Source organism: Anolis sagrei, chromosome Y (genome assembly GCF_037176765.1).
Source record: "Anolis sagrei isolate rAnoSag1 chromosome Y, rAnoSag1.mat, whole genome shotgun sequence".
NCBI lineage: Eukaryota > Metazoa > Chordata > Lepidosauria > Squamata > Dactyloidae > Anolis > Anolis sagrei.
The window spans coordinates 73,968,738-73,990,189 of NC_090035.1; the positions used below are offsets into that span (position 1 = coordinate 73,968,738).

The 21,452-nt window shown below is 43.8% G+C and overlaps 1 protein-coding gene across 2 annotated transcripts in view; it reads left to right on the forward strand.

The window, feature by feature from the left end:
- The first annotated feature begins 7,608 nt into the window (after positions 1-7,608).
- The window catches only part of LOC132780192 (KICSTOR complex protein kaptin), a 46,916-nt gene continuing 33,072 nt past the window's right edge, over positions 7,609-21,452 (forward strand). For both annotated transcript variants that reach the window (XM_060783764.2, XM_067461499.1), the window contains exons 1-4: positions 7,609-7,932; positions 9,845-9,927; positions 14,405-14,489; positions 17,084-17,138. In XM_060783764.2, the coding sequence (XP_060639747.2) occupies positions 7,671-7,932; positions 9,845-9,927; positions 14,405-14,489; positions 17,084-17,138 (485 nt within the window). In that variant the 5' untranslated portion in view covers positions 7,609-7,670. The remainder of the gene's footprint in view (positions 7,933-9,844; positions 9,928-14,404; positions 14,490-17,083; positions 17,139-21,452) is intronic.

Below are 21,452 nucleotides of genomic sequence, written 5' to 3' on the forward strand. Positions count from 1 at the left end.
CTGGGCAACATCCTTGCAGACTGCCAATTCTTTCACACCAGAAACGACTTGCAGTTTCTTAAGTCGCTCCTGACACACACATACAAAAAATCGCTTAACGAGGGGGAGAGATGAGAAGTGAAATGTGAGCTGCAATAAATGTACTGAAAATACTAGGTTAAGCAGGTTACAATTAATAGGATAACCCTCTTTCCTAGTTCCAACAGACCTCACAACCTCTGAGGATGCCTGCCATAGATGTGGGTGAAACGTCAGGAGAGAATGCCTCTAGAACATTGCCATATAGCCCGAAAAAGCCTACAACAACCCAGTGATTCTGGCCATGAAAGCCTTCGACAATACATAATAGGATACAGTTTACTCATATGATGCAAGGCTTTTTGGACCGGATTCACATGTTCTTCTACCTTACTCCAATCACAGCTGAACAGAAAATTGGTCCAGCAGTACATTCACACACTGCCTTAAGAATCCATAGAACAAATAGGAAGGGAGATGCTAGTATTTCCATTCAGTGCTGTGATGGGTTGATTTTTCCCATGATGTTTCTGTCCTATTGCCACCATTTAGCAATTCTGAAGTTGAGTACGAATGCATCAATTGCAATTTTAAAAATCCCATGGAAATGTAGCCCTTCACAGCTCCACTTAATGAAAGGCACAGCACAAACATTCAAACATAACACTTTCTGTTCAAGAGTAATTTTCTATTTAACATCATTTTCTAATTTGCAGCAGGAAAAGGAGAACGAAGTACAAATCCGCTCTTAGGGAATTGGGCCTCCTCTGATCAGTTTTTGTGATTTATCAAAAGGCATGTTTTAATCCACAGTAAAAGCTGTAAATGTCTGTGCCAATTAAGCATTTAAACTCGTGTGCTAATCCCATAAGGAGAACAGGCTTGTTGCCTTCCCATGTAAATTCAAGGGATCCTACATTGTATTGTCAAATGCTTTCATGGCTGTGTTTTCTGGGCTGAATGGCCATTTTGTAGAAGCATTCTCTCCTGACTTTTTACCTGCATCTATATGGAGCCCCCAGTGGCGCAGTGTCAGCAGGACTGAAGACCGACAGGTCACAGGTTTGAATCCGGGGAGAGGTGGATGAGCTCCCTCTATCAGCTCCAGCTCCTCATGCGGGGACATGAGAGAAGCCTCCCACAAGGATGATAAAAACATCAAATCATCCAGGCGTCTCCTGGGCAATGTCCTTGCAGAAGGCCAATTCTCTCACAACAGAAGCGACTTGCAGTTTCTCAGGTCTCTCCTGACACGACAAAAAATAAAAAAACCTCGCATCTATGGCAGGCTTCTTCAGAGGTTGTGAAGTCTGTTGGAAACTAGGAAAATGGGACATATATCTGTTGAATGTCCAGGATGTGGAAAAAAACTCTTATCTGTTGGGAGGTAGGTGTGAATGTAGTAATTAGCCACCTTAATTAGCATTTAATGACTTAGCAGTTTTCAAGGTTTGGCTCCTTACTGCCTGGGGGAATCCTTTGTTGGGAGGTGATTAGCTGGCCCCGATTGTTGTAAATATTTATTTATTTATCATGTCAGGAGCAGACCAAACAGTTGCATTTCATTTTTAACAAACAAACAAACAGAACACAAAGTCTGCAAGCTTGGTAGTTGCAAGAACACAAAGTCTGCAATCGGGGCCTGAGGGCTGAGAAAAGCGGTATATAAATAAAGTAAATAATAATAAAATACGTTGATTAAATGTCCTTTGACCAGTAGCTGGCCACTTGGAGTGCCTCTCCTGTTACTATAAAAAGGACCTCATTTGTGCATGTGGCAGGGCTCAGACTGTATTATAGTAGGTGGTCAGTGGTTTGCTCTTCTCCACACTCGCATGTCGTGGATTCCACTTTGTAGCCCCATTTCTGAAGGTTGGCTCTGCATTTCGTGGTGCTGGAGTGCAGACTGTTCAGCGCCTTCCAAGTTGCCCGGTTTTCTATGTGCCAGAAGTTGCATGTGATGTCTGTAGACAGTCCTCGTTTCGCAGGTGTATAGCAGGGTTGGAAGGACAATAGCTTTCTAAACAAGCACCTTGGTATCCCTACCGATGTCCCGGTCCTCAAACACTCTCTGCTTCATTCGGAAAAATGCTGCACTTGCAGAGCTCAGGCGGTGTTGTATTTCGGTATCGATGTTGACTTTTGTGGAGACGTGGCAGCCAAGGTAGCGGAAATGGTCAACATTTTCTGATGTTACACCATTAAGCTGTATCCCCTAGACTCCTATTGATGCAACCCTGGATTGCACTGGCTTTTTAAGCTGCCACATCATGCTGTTGACTTACATTCAAACTTGGGGTCTACTCATACTCGTAAATCCCTTTTCATCACATCCCTTCTCAGCCTTCACCTTTCAAGGCTAAAGGAACACAGCTCTCTTTGCTTCCAGAACTTGCCAATATTATTAAAACCAGAAATAGACTGTCTAAATTTGCTGTTTATAATGAGTGCAGCTCCTTTCCCTAAATGTCCAAGCAAACTCTCATACTTGCTACTGTTGCCGTCCCCAAACTAGAGACAATCCTTAATTGAAGCCCAAGGATTGCCACCAAGGGGAGGATTATGGCCGCTTGGTTTTAAACAAATCACATTTGAGCTCTTTTGAATTAGTGCAGCCGTGAAATTGATGGACCCAAGGCCTCCCTACTCAAAACAGCTTGACGTTGCAAAACATTAAGACCCAGGCAAAATAATAATAACCACCACTGCACCACAGAAGAAGGGAAACATTGGGAATCAAAGCTACAGAAACCGCATTAAAAACATCCATAAATTTATTATTAATATAGCACCATCTGCGCCTATGGCACTGTATGGAAACAGATATAAAATAAAAACATTGGGAGTCTTTTCCAGCTGCAGTAGGTTTTAGTGTATTCATTGCCATTGACTAATATTCCAAGCGCCTTTCAGGGCTTTGCCAAAAAAGGATAAAAATCAACTGCAAATGATGCTTGAAAAGTGTCAGTAGGCTTACTAGTCTTTAAGGCAGGTATGAGTAAACCCAGGCCTGAGGGCCAGATGCAGCTCTTGGGTTGTTTTGTCAGTTCCTCCTCTCAACATCTTATCCTTCCTTCTCTTTCCTTCCTCCTTCTCTTTCCTTCCTCCTTCCCTCCCTCTTTCTCCTTCCCTTCCATTCTTTCATCCTTCCTACCTTCTCTCTTTCCTTCCTTCTCTCCATCTTTCTCCCTCCTTCCTTCCCTTCCAGCCTTTTGTCCTTCCTTCCTTCTCTCCCTATCTTCCTCCTCTCCCTTTCTCCCTCCTTCCCCTCCACCCTTTCATCCTTCTTTCCCTCTCTTCCTCCTTCCTTCCTTCCTCCTTACCTCCCTCCCTCTATCTCCTTCTATCCTTCCCTTCCACCCTTTCGTCCTTCCTTCCCCCTCTCTTTCTCCTTCCCTCCCTTGTCTTTCCTTCCCTCTTTTCTTTATCCTTCTCGTTCTTCCATCCATCCATCTTTCCCTCTTTCCCCTTCTTTCCTTCCCTTTTGTCTTTCCTTCCTTCTCTTTTTCTTTCCTCCCTCCATTCCTGTCCTCCCTTTTGTCTTTCCTTCCTTCTCTCTTTCCTTCCTCTTTATATCCTTCCCCTCTTTCTCCTTCCATCCTTCCCTTCCACCCTAAGCCCCTTCCTTGCCTCTCTCCCTCTTTCTCCTTCCTTCCTTCCTTCCTTCCTTCCTTCCTTCCTTCCCGTCTTTCCTTCCTTCCATCCTTCTATCTTTTCCTTTTCGCCTCCCTCCTTTCTTCCTCCCTCCATTCCTTTCCACCCTTTCATCCTTCTCACCTTTTTGTCTTTCCTTCCTTTTACTCTTTCCTTCCTTTTTTTCTCTTCCCTTCCTTCCCTTCCATCCTTCCTTCACTCTTTCTCCTTCCTTCTTCCCTTCCTCCTTACCTCCCTCCCTTTCTCCTTCCATCCTTCCCTTCCACCCTTTCGTCTTTCCTTCCCTCTCTCCCTCTTTCTCCTTCCTTCCTTCCACTGTCTTTCCTTCATCCTTCCTTTTCTTCCATCCATCCATCCATCCATCCATCCATCCATCCCTTCTTCCCCTTCATTCTTCCTTCCCTCTTCCCTCTTCTTCCCTTCCCTTTACTTTCTTTCTCTCTTTCTTCCCTCCCTCCATTCCTTTCCACCCTTTCGTCCTCCCTTTTGTCTTTCCTTCCTTCTCTTTCCTTCCTCCTTACCTCCCTTCCCTCTTTCTCCTTCCATCCCTCCCTTCCACCCTAAGCCCCTTCCTTCCCTCTCTCCCTCTTTCTCCTTCCTTCCCTCTTTCCTTGATCCTACCCTTCCTTCCTTCCTTCCTTCCTTCCTTCCATCCATCCATTCATCCATCCATCCTTCCCTTCTTTCCTTCCCTTTTCTCTTTCTTCCCTTCTCTTCCTTCCTCCCTCCATTCCTTTCCACCTTTTCATCTTTCTCTCCCTTTTGTCTTTCCTTCCTTTTACTCTTTCCTTTCTCCTTTTTTCCCTCTTTTTTTCCTTCCCTTCCACACTTTTGTCCTTCCCTCTTTCTCCTTCCTTCCTTTTTACTGTCACTATACACCTATTCAGTGACGAGAGAAAAACCCAACAGTTGTTTTATTGCTGCTGGTGGGAAATTAAATTTCACTGCCCTTTATCTTCGTCCCCACATTTTCATTCTTTTTGTTTTAAGTGGCCCTTTCTTAATCTAAAATTGATCAAGGGCTACGAAGCCTCTTCTATCCCAAAACAATCGCCTTGTCCAACAGAGTCATGCATCACACAAGGAAAACTCAGGAGTGAGGCAAATGATAACCCAGAAAACAAGCTAAAACCCAAGGAAAAGAACACGGCGATCAAGAGATTAGCCCCTTTTCCTCCCTGCCTGCCATTCCGATGCCATGCTTGCAAATCTTGAGATAACAGAAGCCTGAGCCTTGCCACATGCACAATGGAGGACCTTGTTATAGTAACACCAGAGGCACTCCAAGTGGCCAGCTACTGGTCAAAGGACATTTAATCAACTACCAAGCTTGCAAACTTTGTGTTTTGTTAAAAGATGCAATACAACTGTTTGGTTTGCTCCTGACGCGATAATTGTTATTTGAATCCATTAATCCAGGTCTTATCAGCAGCAGAAAACAAGCTTGTTGCACGTGCTGTCAAAGACTTTCATGGTTGGAATCACTGGGTTGCTGTGAGGACTGTCTGGCCATGTTCCAGAAGCATTCTCTCCTGACATTTGGCCCACATCTATGACAGGCAGCCTCAGAGGTTGTGATGTCTTGAAAACTAGGCAAGTGGGGGTTATATAACTATTGTCTGTTTGAGGCAAGTGTGAATGTTGCAGTTGGCCAGTTTGATTAGCATTGAATAGCCTTGCAGCTTTAAAGCAGCGGAGAAGCTGCAGCAATTCCTAGACGACACAGCTGGACTAGATCGCTTCCGTGCGGGGCACGGGACAGAGACTGTACTGGTCTCCATCACGGATCACCTTCGATGCCAGCTTGACCAGATGGAGAATCCGGTGGCTGGGCCCAAGCTCACACACAGATGACTCCTTCCCTTCTCTTGCCGCCAAGAGATAAGCACCTGAGCCGGAGGCCCCAAATGCCTCTCTCGGCTAGTGCCTTCCAAAAAGAATGCCCTCAAATATGCAATATCTCGGTGGGACCTCCAGAAAATGTAGGGGCAAAAACGATCAAGATAATCCACAAATCCAAAATCCAAGAGCAGATTGCCCCTTCCCAAGGAGGGCGAGGAAGGACACCACGAAAGTTGAATCTTTAAAACTGCAAAATGCTATTTATTGCGCAGCTGAAGCAATAGTGACAAACATGCATATACAAATGCAATCAAGGGTTTTGTCCAACCTAAAGTTGGTTGCATTGATTATTTATGACTTTCATTAAAACAGTTTGATTGGTACATAGAAATCAATCATCTCATTGGTTATGTCAGACAATTAGGAATCTTACTGGCTCTTCTATGTTACTGACAGCAAAAGCCTATAACAATGGTTCTATTGAGATCTCTGACCCTGAGTTGTTGAACGCCAGGTCGGCTTATCTATGTGCAAGTCGCATTTCTTCTACGGCTGGGAAAATCAAGGGAGTGAGGGAGTGACTAGAGAAGACAATTATGATGGGGAAAGTGGAAGGCAAAAGGAAGAGGGGCCGACCAAGGGCAAGATGAATGGATGGCATCCTTGAAGTGACTGGACTGACCTTGAAGGAGCTGGGGGTGGTGACAGCCGACAGGGAGCTCTGGCGTGGGCTGGTCCATGAGGTCACGAAGAGTCAGAGGCGACTGAACGAATGAACAACAACAACGAGGGAGTGACTTACTACTTGTATCCTTTACTGAACAAAGAACACAGAGATTAATTATTCTTTCTCTTTGCTAACCTTTTCTATGCATCAGCAGTTTCTAGCAAGCAAGGTTTTTCTCTATAGACAGGGCTTTTGGGACATGTAATGATTGGGAATTCATTTTCTAAATCACGTCTCTCTCATAATGTCTTGAAAACTAGGCAAGTGGGGGTTATATAACTATTGTCTGTTTGAGGCAAGTCTGAATGTTGCAGTTGGCCAGCTTGATTAGCATTGAATAGCCTTGCAGCTTCAAAGCCTGGCTGGTTGCTGCCTGGGGGGATCTTTTGTTGGGAGGTGTGAGCTGGCTCTGATCGTTTCCTGTCTGGAATTCCCTTGTTTTTAGTTGTTGTTGTTCATTCGTTCAGTCGTGTCCGACTCTTCGTGACCTCACGGACCAGCCCACGCCAAAGCTCCCTGTCGGCCGTCACCACCCCCAACTCCTTCAAGGTCAGTCCAGTCACTTCAAGGATGCCATCCATCCATCTTGCCCTTGGTCGGCCCCTCTTCCTTTTGCCTTCCACTTTCCCCAGCATAATTGTCTTCTCTAGGCTTTGCTGTCTCCTCATGATGTGGCCAAAGTACTTCAACTTTGTCTCTAGTATCCTTCCCTCCAGTGAACAGCCGGGCTTTATTTCCTGGAGGATGGACTGGTTGGATCTTCTCGCAGTCCAAGGCACTCTCAGCACTTTCCTCCAGCACCACAGCTCAAAAGCATCTCTCTTCCTTCGCTCAGCCTTCCCTAAGGTCCAGCTCTCACATCCGTAGGTTACTACAGGGAATACCATGGCTTGGACTAGGCAATGGATCTTTGTTGCCAGCCTGATGTCTCTACTCTTTACTATTTTATCAAGACTGGACATTGCTCTCCTCCCAAGAAGGAAGCGTCTTCTGATTTCCTGGCTACAGTCTGCGTCTGCAGTAACCTTTGCACCTAGAAATACAAACCTTGTCACGGCCTCCACGTTTTCTCCCTCTATTTTCCAGTTGTCAATCATTCTTGTTGCCATCATCTTGGTTCTTTTGATGTTTAACTGCAACCCAGCTTTTGCGCTTTCTTCTTTCACCTTGATTAGAAGGCTCCTCAGCTCCTCCTCGCTTTTGGCCATCAGAGTGGTGTCATCTGCGTATCTGAGGTTGTTGATGTTTCTTCCAGCAATTTTCACAGTTGCCCATAGAACAAGAGCATGAAAAAAGAGGCTGTGAAGGTACAGCGGCCATCTTGGAAGTGGGCGTGACGTCACATTCCTGCGCGAGAGGAGAGAAAGGCCCCCCTTTTAAGGCTGCCCATTTCGGTTGCCTGAATAAAACAACAACAACAACCATCAGGATGGAGGTTTCGACCTCCTGCCCGTTTTCGGAGGACAGCTTCACCCGCTTCTCCTCGCAAAGCAACGTCTACGGTCTGTCGGCGTTGCCGGGGCAGGAGGATCCCTCTTGCGGGGCAGGGAAGGGGCCGGAGGAGGCGGAGGGGGCCTCGGGGGGCCTCCTGGCTGCCACCTTGAAGGGCAAAGTCATCCACTTCCGCTACCAAGACCTGAGGCAGAAGCTGAGGCCCGTGGCCAGGGAGTTGCAGTTCACCTACATCCCAGGTGAGGGGGGTGTGGGCTGAATTTGGATGGGTGCGTCCACACTGTGAATTAACGCGGTTTGATACTCCTTTATCTGCCATGGCTCCTTGGTGTGGAATCCTGGGAGTTGCAGCATGCCCCCTTTGTCAGAGAAGGCCGAAGACCTTGTAAAACTACAATTCCCATCATTCCTCAGCTATGAGCCGCAGCAGGTAAAAGTACTGTAGTCCCAAACTGCTTCAGTCTGACAATTTAGGTTGGATCTACACTGCCATATAAAATCCAGATTATCCTGGTCTTTGGTGACCCCTCTGATTCCCCCTCATAACCCCCAAGGGGTCCCGATCCCTTGGTTGAAAAACACTGGCCTAGACAAATGCGCCACAGTGGAATAAAAGAAAGGGAAAATTACTCACAGTGAGAACATAGAGATGACAAATGGACGTCAAGTGCAATCATTCTGAAGCCTATAAATACCTGGGCATACTACAGCTGGACAGTACCAAGCATGGACATGTGGTCAGCAAGCTTGGCATTATATTAAATGTCCTTTGACCAGAAGCTGGCCACTTGGAGTGCCTGTGGTCTTGCTATAAGAAGGTCCTCCATTGTGCATGTGGCAAGGCTCAGACTGCATTGTAATAGGTGGTCTGGAATGGTTGTGTGGTTCACAATAATGTTTTCAATTGTTTTTAATTTAATGTTCTATTTATTGTTTTAAATTGTTGTTATATTGTTGTATTTGCCTATATGTTGTGACATTGAATTGTTACCGAGTGTAAGCCTTCCTGAGCCTCCCTCCGGGGGTTAAGAAAGATGGGGTAGAAATGTTGGAAATAATGGTCTGTGGTTTGCTCTTCTCCACACTTGCATCTTGTGGACTCCATTTTGTAGCCCCATTTCTTAAGGTTGACTCTGCATCTCAGCGCCTTCCATCTCAAGCGCGGTTGGTGGGGACGAGAGAGAGGGCCTTCTCAGTGGTGGCCCCCCGCCTCTGGAACGCCCTTCCAAGGGAAATAAGACAGGCCCCATCCCTCCCCTCCTTTTATAAGAGCATGAATACCTGGTGGTTTCAACAAGCCTTTGAAAATGACCAGTTCTAACTCAGCCCTACACATTGTCGAATACGGCCTTATTCTTCCTACCAATTACCCAGATTCTTTCCTCTAATCGGCCCCGGAATGAACAGCCACAGACCCGTTCCTAATATTATTGTTGCCTGTCATAGCATTGCACTTAATGCCTGGGCCCCCTAGAATTGTTGGGCTCGCACAAATCTTGGCCCAGCCTTTTAAATTTTTAATTGCCTTGAACAGGCAGGATTACTTTTAATATATGTGTGTTATCGCGACAATTTTATGCTTATATTTTGTTTTGTTAATTTTATGGTTATTTTGTTTTTTACTTTGTATGTTTTGTAATGTTACCTGGGAACCGCTCTGAGTCCTCTCGAGGAGATGGAGCGGTATATAAATAAAGATTATTATTATTATTATTATTATTATTATTATTCCAAGTCGCCCAGTTTTCTGTGTGCGCAGGAGGGAGCCTCTTATTTGGTATAAAGGCATGGATTGAGGCGCTGGGTTTTAGCCTGCCACTTTTGGGCTCTCGCTTGCTGAGGTGACTGGCTTGACCTTGAAGGAGCTGGGGATGGCCATGGCTGGCAGGAAGCTCTGGCGTGGGCTGGTCCATGAGATCACGAAGACTAGGAAGTGACTGAACAAATAAACAACAACAACAAATATGTGGTACATGCTTTATTCCTTTTGGAGTGTACTTCAATTCAGAAATGTTATGAGGTTCTGTTGTCACAGAAATATAATGGATATGATTGTAAAAGGGGCAGCTTTTTGTTTTCTATTCATCTTACTAACTATTGCTGCAGCTGCTATGTATAGTCCTTGATCTGAGGTGTCTCTTTCCTTTTCAGTTGATGCTGAGATTGTGTCTATTGACACTTTCAACAAGTCGCCCCCTAAAAGGGGCCTAGTGGTGGGGATTACCTTCATCAAAGTAAGCCATTTTCACAATTTATCCTGTTCATAACTTGGGTGTTTGGTTCTTCATGAGTATGGGTGCAAGATGAACACAACTATAATAATAATAATAATAATAGTAATAATAATAATTTATTTATACCCCGCTCCATCTCCCCCAGGGAGATGGAGCGGGGTATACATGAGGTCACGCCCATCACTACAATACATGAGGCTTACATGAGGCTTACATGAGGCGGCTTACATGAGGCCATGCCCATCAATACAATACAAGCAATATAACACAAAACATTTCATTGCACAAACCATAAAATAAAGTGCTTCTAAGGACATTTTGTGCAAAGTGTGGTCAGGGAGAATCTTACATTCAATTACTGAAGGCACATTGGAATAACCTGGTTTTCAAATTCCTCCTGAAGATTACCAATGTGGGGGCTTGCCTGATATCCCTGGGGAGTGAGTTCCAGAGCCGGGGGCCACCGCAGAGAAGGCCCTCTCTCTTGTCTCCGCAAGTTGCACGGAGGAAGATCGAAGGGATCGCATGGGTTCGTAGATGGAAATACGGTCGCGCAGGTAGGAGGGCTTTGTACCTTGAATTGGGTCCAGTAGATAAACAGCAGTCAGTGGAGCTCCTTAAACAGGAGGGTTGACCGCTCTCTGTAATTTGCACCCGTTAATAGTCTGGCTGCCACCCGTTGGACCAATTGGAGTTTCCGGGCCGTCTTCAAGGGCAGCCCCATGTAGAGAGCATTGCAATAGTCCAATCTAGAGGTAACTAAGGCATAGACCACCATGGCCAAATCCGACTTCACAAGGTACAGTTGCAGCTGTGCCTTTCTTTTCCAAATTGCTGTTACTGGAGATATATACTGTGTATGAGTCTAATTATTTCAAAAAGTAATGATGTAATTTCATGGTTTAAGGTGGCGGTAAGTAGATTCCTATTTTTTTTACTGGAAACATTGAGATCTCCTAAATGGATCCTGTTAAACAAAAGATACACTTAGAATTAATGTATGACACCTCTCAGACTAATGGATTTAATACAGCACCAGCTTTTTGTGGATTACAATTAACCGTCAGCTGCACGGAGCATAATCTAAGAGATTGTTGGTATAATGCCAAATGTACACGATTGAAGATGAGATCAGAGCAGAACTAGAAACTATATTATTAACACCGGCCATTAACAGAAACAGTTGGTGATAAGATAAAACCTTCTGGTGGCAAGTGAGCATAAGTAGGTGGATTGCAATATGTGAAAAGCTCACACTGTGATAAATCAGTTCCTTCTACAAAGTTCCACGCTGCGCTTCTGTTGTTATTGCTGCAAGGCAGGCTAACATGGCTGTCTGGGCATCGCGGTTTAGAATTAATTCAGGGCTCAGGAATTTGTTCTTGGAACTGTCACTTAAGGCAGCCATAGGGAGCCTGCTCAGACTTGGAGTCTTCCTGACGAGAAATTTAATAAGACATATTAAGAGGTTCTTACAGTTAGAATTAAATTTAATCCAGCGAGGACCTTGATTTGACTTCTGGGAAGTCAGATGGATCACTCACTATCGTTGCTTTATCCCATGATGTTTTTGAACCTCTTAATTGCCACTGCAGGTTAACTTGCCATAAAGGACAATTACAATTCATAGCTGGGATACCTCCCCCAGTCATAGAATCATAGAATCAAAGAGTTGGAAGAGACCTCATGGGCCATCCAGTCCAACCCCCTGCCAAGAAGCAGGAATATTGCATTCAAATCACCCCTGACAGATGGCCATCCAGCCTCTGTTTAAAAGCTTCCAAAGAAGGAGCCTCCACCACACTCCAAGGCAGAGAGTTCCACTGCTGAACAGCTCTCACAGTCAGGAAGTTCTTCCTCATGTTCAGATGGAATCTCCTCTCTTGTAGTTTGAAGCCATTGTTCCATTGCATCCTAGTCTCCAAGGAAGCAGAAAACAAGCTTGCTCCCTCCTCCCTGTGGCTTCCTCTCACATATTTATACATGGCTATCATATCCCCTCTCAGCCTTCTCTTCTTCAGGCTAAACATGCCCAGTTCCTTAAGCCGCTCCTCATAGGGCTTGTTCTCCAGACCCTTTATCATTTTAGTCGCTCTCCTCTGGACACATTCCAGCTTGTCAATATCTCTCTTGAATTTGTGGTGCCCAGAACTGGACACAATATTCCAGGTGGGGTCTAACCAAAGCGGAATAGAGGGGGAGCATGACTTCCCTAGATCTAGACACTATGCTCCTATTGATGCAGGGCAAAATCCCATTGGCTTTTTTTGCCGCCACATCACATTGTTTGCTCATGTTTAACTTGTTGTCCACAAGGACTCCAAGATCTTTTTCACACGTACTGCTCTCAAGCCAGGCACCCCCCATTCTGTATCTTTGCATTTTGTTTTTCCTGCCAAAGTGGAGTATCTTGCATTTGTCACTGTTGAACTTCATTTTGTTAGTTTTGGTCCCCATGCAAGTCATAACATCACTGATAGCTTTCCATTTGAGCCAATAAGAACTTGTAGTACCTGTTCCCCAATGCAAATACATAATAATAATAATAATAATAATAATAATCATCATCATCATCATCTTTATTTATACCCTGCCACCATCTCCCCCAACAGGGACTCGGGGCGGCTTACATGAGCCTAATAATACTACTACTAATAATAATTAAATTAAATTAAAGCTTGTGCGCCAGCTGCGCCCGTACCTTGGGAATTCTGACTTGGCCACGATAGTCCACGCTTTTGTTATGTCCCGTATAGACTACTGCAACACTCTCTACATGGGGTTGCCTTTGAAGACTGTCCGGAAGCTTCAACTGGTTCAACGGACAGCAGCCAGACTGGAGCGGCTCTCAGGGAGCATACAACCCCCCTGTTGCACCAGCTCCACTGGCTGCCAATTTGCTACCGGGCACAATTCAAAGTGCTCGTTTTAACCTTTAAAGCCCTAAACAGTTCTGGCCCAACTTACCTGTCCGAACGTATTTTCCCTTATGAACCATCTAGAACCTTGAGATTGTCCGGAGAAGTTCTGCTCTCGGTCCCGCCTTCGTTTCAGGTACGTTTGGCGGTGACGAGAGACAGGGCCTTCTCAGCGGTGGCCCCCCGGCTATGGAATGCCCTCCCTAGAGAGATTAGATCTGCTCCCTCCCTCCTAACGTTTCGGAAGCAAGTCAAAATGTGGCTGTTTGAGCAAGCGTTCACAAACACAGAGTAACAGATATGGATAATTAATATAGGAAATTGACGATTGACGATGGAATTGGGCAGTGCTTGACAATAAGGAGACGCCAATGATGTTCTTTTTATTGCTGTTGTGATTTATGTAATTGTAATGTTTTTAAATTGTTTTATGATACTATGTATACTGTTTTGTTGGAAACCGCCTTGAGTCGCCGATAGGCTGAGAAAGGCGGTATACAAATACAGTAAATAAATAAATAAATAAATAAATAAATAATAATCTTTATTTCTACCCCGCCACCATCTCCCCGATGGGGACTTGGAGCGGCTTACATGGGGCCAAGCCCGGACAACAAAATACAGCAATAAAATCAAAACATATACATCAGACAACAACAACATTATCAAAATGACATTAAAATAATAATAAAATTTTATTTATTTATCATGTCAGGGACAACCAGACAATTGTATTACAATTGTATTAATAAAATAATAATAGTAATAATAAAATAAAATAAAAACTCCAATAGACACAATCACGATAGAAATGACAATGGGCAGGCCACATATTCTGAATTAAAAAAAAACAATTAACAGACTATGATGAGATAAAATAGGAACAGGAAGTTTAAATGGAACTCATAAAACACACAGAGTTGTGGGTCAGAACATCCTATTTGGAGGGCATGAACTCCATTAGCCGAAAACGTTGAGGGGATATAAAATATCATGCTGAGCACCTACTCGCCAAAGGCGCAGCGGAAAAGCCAGGTTTTGAGGTTCTTTTTAAATGTTTCCAGTGAAGGGGATTTCCTAATCTCCCCAGGTAAAGAGTTCCAAAGTCGGGGGGCCACAGAAGAGAAGGCTCTCTCCCTTGTGCCCACAAGATGAGCTTGTGAGATTGGTAGGGGCGAAATTACAACAAATTACAATAAAATAAAATACAAATCAATGTATTGTCGAAGGCTTTCATGGCTGGAATCACTAGGTTCTTGTGGGTTTTTTCGGGCTATAGGGCCATGTTCTAGAGGTATTTTCTCCTGACGTTTTGCCTGCATCTATGGCAAGCATCCTCAGAGGTAGTACAAATTACAATAAAATAAACAACATCGCAGTAAAGTACAAAACATATAAATACAATAAATAATGTACACAAAACATAAAAAAGCAGTAAACCAAACATGACAGTGAGCGGGCTGTATGTACATAAAATGATTTAAAAACTCAGGGTGAGTCCTATTTCTGTTGTGAAATGAGTTATATTTTGCTTGTTGTATTTCTCCCCTTCTCTGCAGGATTCTGGAGACAAGGCCAGCCCCTTCCTCAATATTTATTGTGACTATGAACCAGGCTCAGAATATAACCTCGATTCCATTGCTCGTAAGTCTTCTCCACCTGTCTTTGCTGTTTAATCCTAAGGAGGAAAGTGTTGTGGTTCAGCCGGATGAAGATGAGGGGTTTGGGGGTTCAGGACCTTTAGAGAAAGGTGGTTCTCCAGCTGAGGGAATGGAGGAGGTTTTGGAGCAAGATGCTGTTGCTGAGACAGAGTGTGAGAGTGAAACTGTTTTGGAAGCCAACAGATTGGGAGGGGAGGATAACATTAGCTCATCCAAGGAAGCAGCTGGCTTAGACAGAGATACCAGGCTGCCAGAGATTCAGGTGCAGGTAAGCCTGGGAGAAAGAGAGGTGGAAGCAGGCCTCTCAAGGTCAAAGGAATGTGTTCATGTTTTGCAGTCCTTAAATTAGGGGGAGAGCTGTTATTTATTTATTTATTTACAGTAATTATATTCCGCCCTTCTCACCCCGCAGGGGACTCAGGGCGGATTACAATGTACATATACATGGCAAACATTCAATGCCATAGACACACAACATATATAGACAGGCACTCAGATGCTATTAACTTTCCAGCTTCTGGCCACCAGGGGAGCTGCCACTTCACCGTCCATTTGTGACACTGATGGAGTACTTCCCCATTCTTTCCATACTTGCATACTTCCTGGAGATTTTTTATGGCCTCGTAAATCAGTTAATTTAGCCTCCCCACAAAGTGGTACCTAATTTTCCTACTTGACAGATGCAACCGTCTTTCGGGTTGCAAAGGTCAACAACAAGCTACACAATTTTGGTCGGGAGCTCACTCCGACCCGGGCTGGCTTCGAAGTCATGACCTTTCAGTCAGTAGTGATCTTAATGCAGCTGACTCCCAGCCAGCTGCGCCACAGTCCCGGTGTTAGTATTTTAGATCAAGCAATGTCACTACTGGAGTGTGGAACTCCTGTCTTGTTTCTCGTTCATGCCTTAGTTCAAGACTCAAGATTCATGGTCAAGTTTTGGCCCTTGTTTTATAGATTTACTTTGGATTCATGCTCATGTTCTGCTCTTTGTTTCCTGGATTAATGTTCACGTTTTAATCATTGTTTTCTGGATTTACCTATTGCCTTTGGGACTTGCTTCCTTTATTAACTCCTGGATTTTTACTCTTCTATTTGCTTAAGATACCTTTGGCCCTTTTTATATATGTTTTTTCAATGAACTGTATTTACCACGTTTAGTTTCTTGGTGAGTGCTGTGAGCAAGGTGAACTTCTCCTGAGATGCAACAGAAATTATCTCCGTTCGCATAGCACTCTGTCTGGTATCTTCTGTTTCCTTAGTTCTTTGCTGCTCGTAAATCTCCAAAAACCTTCAACATGAAAAGATAATATATTAAAAGTAGTAAGCAAATCTTCTTAAATGCAGTGATGATGATGATGATGATGATGATGATGATGATGATGATGATAATAATCGATATAAATAAAAATGTAATGTTCGTTTGTGGGATTAACAGAATTCAAAAACCAGTGGGCCAATTGACACCAAATTTGGACACAAGACACCCAACAACCCAATGTATGTCCTTCACTCAAAATTTTTTGATTTTGTCATTGGGGAGTTGTAGTTGCTGGGATTTATAGTTCACCTACAATCAAAGAGCATTCTGAACCCCACCAACGATGGAGTTGAACCAAACTTGGCACACAGTTCTCCCATGACCAACATAAAATACTGGAAGGGCTTGGTGGGCAGTGTCCTTTTGTTTTTGGAGTTGTAGTTCACCTACATCCAGAGGGCACTGTGGACTCAAACAATGATGGATCTGGACCAAACTCTACACGAATACTCAATATGCCCAAATGTGAACTGTGGTGGAGTTTGGGGAAAATAGAATCTTGACATTTGGGAGTTGTAGTTGCTGGGATTTATAGTTCACCTACAATCACAGAGCATTCCGAACCCAACCAATAATAGAATTGGCCCAAACCTCCAACACAGAACCCCCATGTGGGCCACTGCAACGAGTGGCAAGGGACAGCTAGTAATAATAATAATAATTTATACCTCACCACCATCTCCGGGTGGGACTCGAGGCGGCTCAGAAAGCACTCAAAGGTGCAAACACACAATATACAAAAAGTGCAAAGTCAACAACACAAAGCAACAACAACCAACAATATTGATATCCTGCTTTTTTCTGCCAAAAGAGACTCAAAGTGATTAACATAAAAATCGTAACAATGTGTGAATTAAAACCTAACATATATAAACATAGAAAAGGAATAAAATATAGAAATGTTAAAACTGCATAGTTAAAACTATTTTTTTCATGTGAGGAGCAACTTGAGAATCTACAAGTCGCTTCTGGTGTGAGAGAATTGGCCATCTGCCCAGGGGATTCCCAGATGTTTTACCATCCTGTGGGAGGCTTCTCTCATGTCCCAGTTAAAACCAATAACACAATTAAACAAAACTATTAAACTACACAAATGCAGGAGTTGAAAGTGGAATGTGATTTTCCTTGCTGTGGAATAATGGACTTTCTAGAGAAGTGTAACACTTGTTGCTTTATCCAGCGCTGTGATAATGCAATTGGGGCCCAATTTCTTCCTTTTTTTCAGTGAGTGTACTAACTCCATCCCCTTTTCTCTCTAGAGAGCTGCTTGAACCTGGAGTTGCAGTTTACCCCTTTCCAGCTCTATCATGCAGAGTATGTATGGTTATTTATCTCTCTACAAAAGCTCAATAATACCCCTGCCCTTCCAGATTTGCTCCTTTCATTTGTCATAATTAGCTGAATATTATTAACTACTATTATTATTATTATACTATTATTATTACACTATTATTATGGGCTCATGTAAGCCGCACCAAGTCCCTTGGGGAGATGGTAGCGGGATACAAATAAATTATTATTATTATTATTATTATTATTATACCCTACTTAATCTCTCCCAAAGGAGACTCAGGGCGCATCCACACAACACCTAAAATACATGCCCATCCGTGTTTTCACCTGGGACATCCAAATGATGCCTCAGGTAGAAAAGAATTCCTTCGGGACAAAGCAGGAAAATTCTGCTTTGTTCCAAAATAATTTGACACCTGGAAAGACCTGGGTCCTTCAGAAGACCCGGGTCTTTCCAGCTGTGGGCACTGTGTGGATTGGACCCAGAGATTGCATCGTGCGACTTCTGATTCCCAATCCACACAGCTGTCTCAGGATTTTGGGGCTTCTGGAGCCCAAAACCCCCAAGACAGCCCCCATTCCCTCCCAAAACCCCTTAAAAAGCTTTAATACAGAAAATAACTTACCTAGTCACTATTAACATGCTGCTAGAGGTCTCCTGGCACATAGAAATAACATGCCAGGAGAAGGGAAGGGAGGAGGAAAATTTCTCCTGCTCCCCTTCTCTTGGTGCATCATTTCTACGTGCCAGGAGAGTTCTGGCAGCACGGCAATGGAGGATGGGTAAAATATTTTTTTAATGTCTTTTCTGGAGGGTGTTGCTTTGTGTCCGAATACCCCGCTGGAACAACAACAACAATAACTTTATTTTTATATCCTGCCTCCACCTGGATACAAATTATATTCTGCCTTTCTCACCCCGCAGGGGGCTCAGGGCGGATCACAATGCACATATACATGGCAAACATTCAATGCCATAGAAACACAACATACATAGACAGACTATTTAACTTTCCAGCTTCATGAGGGTATGCTTTGAATTCCGGCCACTGGGGGAGCTGTCGCTTCACCGTCCACTTGTGACACCAATGGAGTACTTCCTCATTCTTCTGCGCGCTGCTGGAGATTTTTATGGCATTGTAAATTAGAAGATGAGAAATGGAAGATTATAGGGGATTCCAGCATGCGGGGAAGTTTGGAAGAGCTGAATATATCTTTACTATATTCATTTTTTTCGTCTTTCTTTCTTCTTTTTTCTCTTAATGAATTTGTATGGTATCTATTTCAGCGTTCTCAACCTGGGGGTTGCAACCCCCTGAGGGGTCATCTGGCCATTTCAGAGGGCTTGTGAAGTTGCCTGCATTGGCCCCGCCCCCTCCGACTCCCGAAATAGTGGCCAGGTCCTGGAACCACCCTCTTCTCGTCCCCTTCAAGGCCTCCGCCACTGGTGGAAGCCTCAAAAAACGGCGAGAGGAGTGTGGAGCAGTGAAGATTGCCTTCACCTTTCTCTGGTCTCTTCCTCCTCTTCCTCTTCTCTCCAAACGGAGAGGAGGAGGGGAAGACCCTGGAGGAGAAGGAGGACAAGTCTCGCTGCTCCTGCTGCCCGGTGCCACCCTCTTCTCGCCCCCTTCGAGGCCCCTGCCGCTGGTGGAAGACTTGAAAAGGACGAGAGGAGCGTGGGGCAGCAGGGGCAGCGAGGCTTGCACTCGCCCTTCTCCTCTGGGCTCTTCCTTTTCCTCCTCTCCATTTGGAGACCTCCAGTATTTTCTGTTGGTCATGTGGGTTCTCTGTGCCAAGTTTGGTCCAGTTGGTCTTAGTGGTCTGTGGAAGTCAGAGCTGAATCGGTTGAAGGTACTGCAAATCCCATCCTCCATACTCCCCCAAATGTATTGTTTTTGTGATTAATCACTATGTTTTAATTAGGTTCCATTTGTAACAATTAAAATACATCCTGCATATCAGATCATAGAATCATAGAATCAAAGAGTTGGAAGAGACCTCATGGGCCATCCCCTGCTAAGAAGCAGGAATATTGCATTCAAATCACCCCTGACAGATGGCCATCCAGCCTCTGTTTAAAAGCTTCCAAAGAAGGTGCCTCCACCACACTCCGGGGCAGAGAGTTCCACTGCTGAACGGCTCTCACAGTCAGGAAGTTCTTCCTCATGTTCAGATGGAATCTCTCTCTTGTAGTTTGAAGCCATTGTTCTGTGTCCTGGTCTCCAAGGAAGCAGAAAACAAGCTTGCTCCCTCCTCCCTGTGGCTTCCTCTCACATATTTATACATGGCTATCATATCCCCTCTCAGTCTTCTCTTCTTCAGGCTAAACATGCCCAGCTCCTTAAGCCGCTCCTCATAGGGCTTGTTCTCCAGACCCTTTATCATTTTAGTCGCTCTCCTCTGGACACATTCCAGCTTGTCAATATCTCTTTTGAATTCTGGTGCCCAGAATTGGACACAATATTCCAGAATTTTCAGATATTTACGTTATGATTCATAACAGTTGTGAAATTACAGTTCTAAAGTAGCAATAATAATAATAATTTTATGGTTGGGAGTCACCATAACATGAGGAACTGAATTTGGGGGTCACAGCTTTAGAAAGGTTGAGAACCACTGATCTATTTGAAATATTTAGTAAAAAATTTAAATAGGGAAAATCTGTTTGAAATTACTGTAGACCCACATAATACAGATGGAACTTCATTGAGTTGCTTTATGTGGGTCTACACCAGGCATGAAGGTAAAAGGAAGGGGCCTGAGGCCAGGAATTGTGGACCAAAAAACACTTGGAGGACCAAAGTTTGCCCATGCCTTGTCTACACTGACCATATAATGCAGTTCAAACTGCATTAAATAGCAGTGTAAATCCAGCCATAGTCCATACTGAAATGTCTGAGCAATTTAGTCTGTAATAGAGATGTACCTTTCACTACGAAAGAAAGATGAGGTCAATTGACTGTGCAAATACAATATTTTTGAAATACTGCTTTTGTTAAAGCACCAAGCCCTTTCCACTTGAAATTTTCATCATTAAGATTAATACTTGAACTAAATTGCCAGCTTTAATTTAAATAAATTGTAATAAAACAAGAGAAAAATGACAAATGAAAGATTAAGTCAGGTTTCTGTAAATGCAAATGAATTCACTGAATGTATCCTTTCCGTTTAGCATTAATTCTGGAAAGCCAAGGTCAGGTTATGGTCACTAATTTTTCTCTTTTTTAAAAAAAAAAGAAACAAGTCAAACTGGAAATAAAGAGGAATAATGGCTATTTAAAGAAAAGCCTGTTCTAGAAGATGGTAGCGATGTTTTAGCAGCTCAGTGGATCATGTTGCAGGAGAGTTGACTGGAGACAGTTGACTGGAATGCCAATCCAGACTTAAAGAGATTAGAAGAGCTGTTCTAACTAGGCCAAAGCACCACTGAATCCATCCTCCTGCTTCTCAGAACTTAAAAAAAGTTTTTATAATAGGCCATACTCGTGGGTTCTGGGAGTTGTAGTCCCAAAAAGTATTTTTTTTCAAGCTCTGTTTCCCACAGTTGGCACCTGGATACTTTGAGGGACAACCAGAGGTGAGAAATGTTGGATCTCCATATACTGCAAGATTGGAGCTCCTGATTGATTTACTCACTTGCTTGGGTACCTGGCATTGCCCAAGTTATTTGAAAAAGCCAATTTTTTAATTGCACAAAGTGCATAAGTTGTGGGTGAACTACAACTCACATCATGCCAGGTTAACTCCGAGAAATTCCATCAAGTTTGATATGTTGGACAAGTTTGTTATGTTGGGCAAATTTGCTTTAGCTGCATCATTGGTGGGGTCCACTGTGCTCTCTGGCTGTAGGGTAAACTACAACTCCCACTAGGGTGAGTCAGTCCCCTCAACCCCCTCCAGTAGGGGTTCTGTATGCCAAGTTTGGTCCAGGTCCATCATCGGTGGAGGTCACAGTTTCTCTGGTTATGGGTGAACTACAACTCCCAGAAAGGAAGGTCAGTGATCCCTAACTATAATATTATTTTCGTTGTTACTTCATAACTGTAATTCAGCTACTGTTATGAGTCGTAATGTAAATATCTGATGCACAGGATGTATTTTCATTCACTGGACCAAATTTGGCACAAATACCCAATACGCCCAAATTTGAATACTGGTGGAATAGGGGGGGGGGGGGGGGGTTGATTTTGTCATTTGGGAGTTGGAGTTGCTGGGATTTATAGTTTACCTACAATCAAAGAGTATTCTGAATTCCACCAATGATGGAATTGAACTAAACTTGGCATTCAGAAATCCCATGACCAAGAGAAAATACTGGAAGGGTTTGGTGGGCAT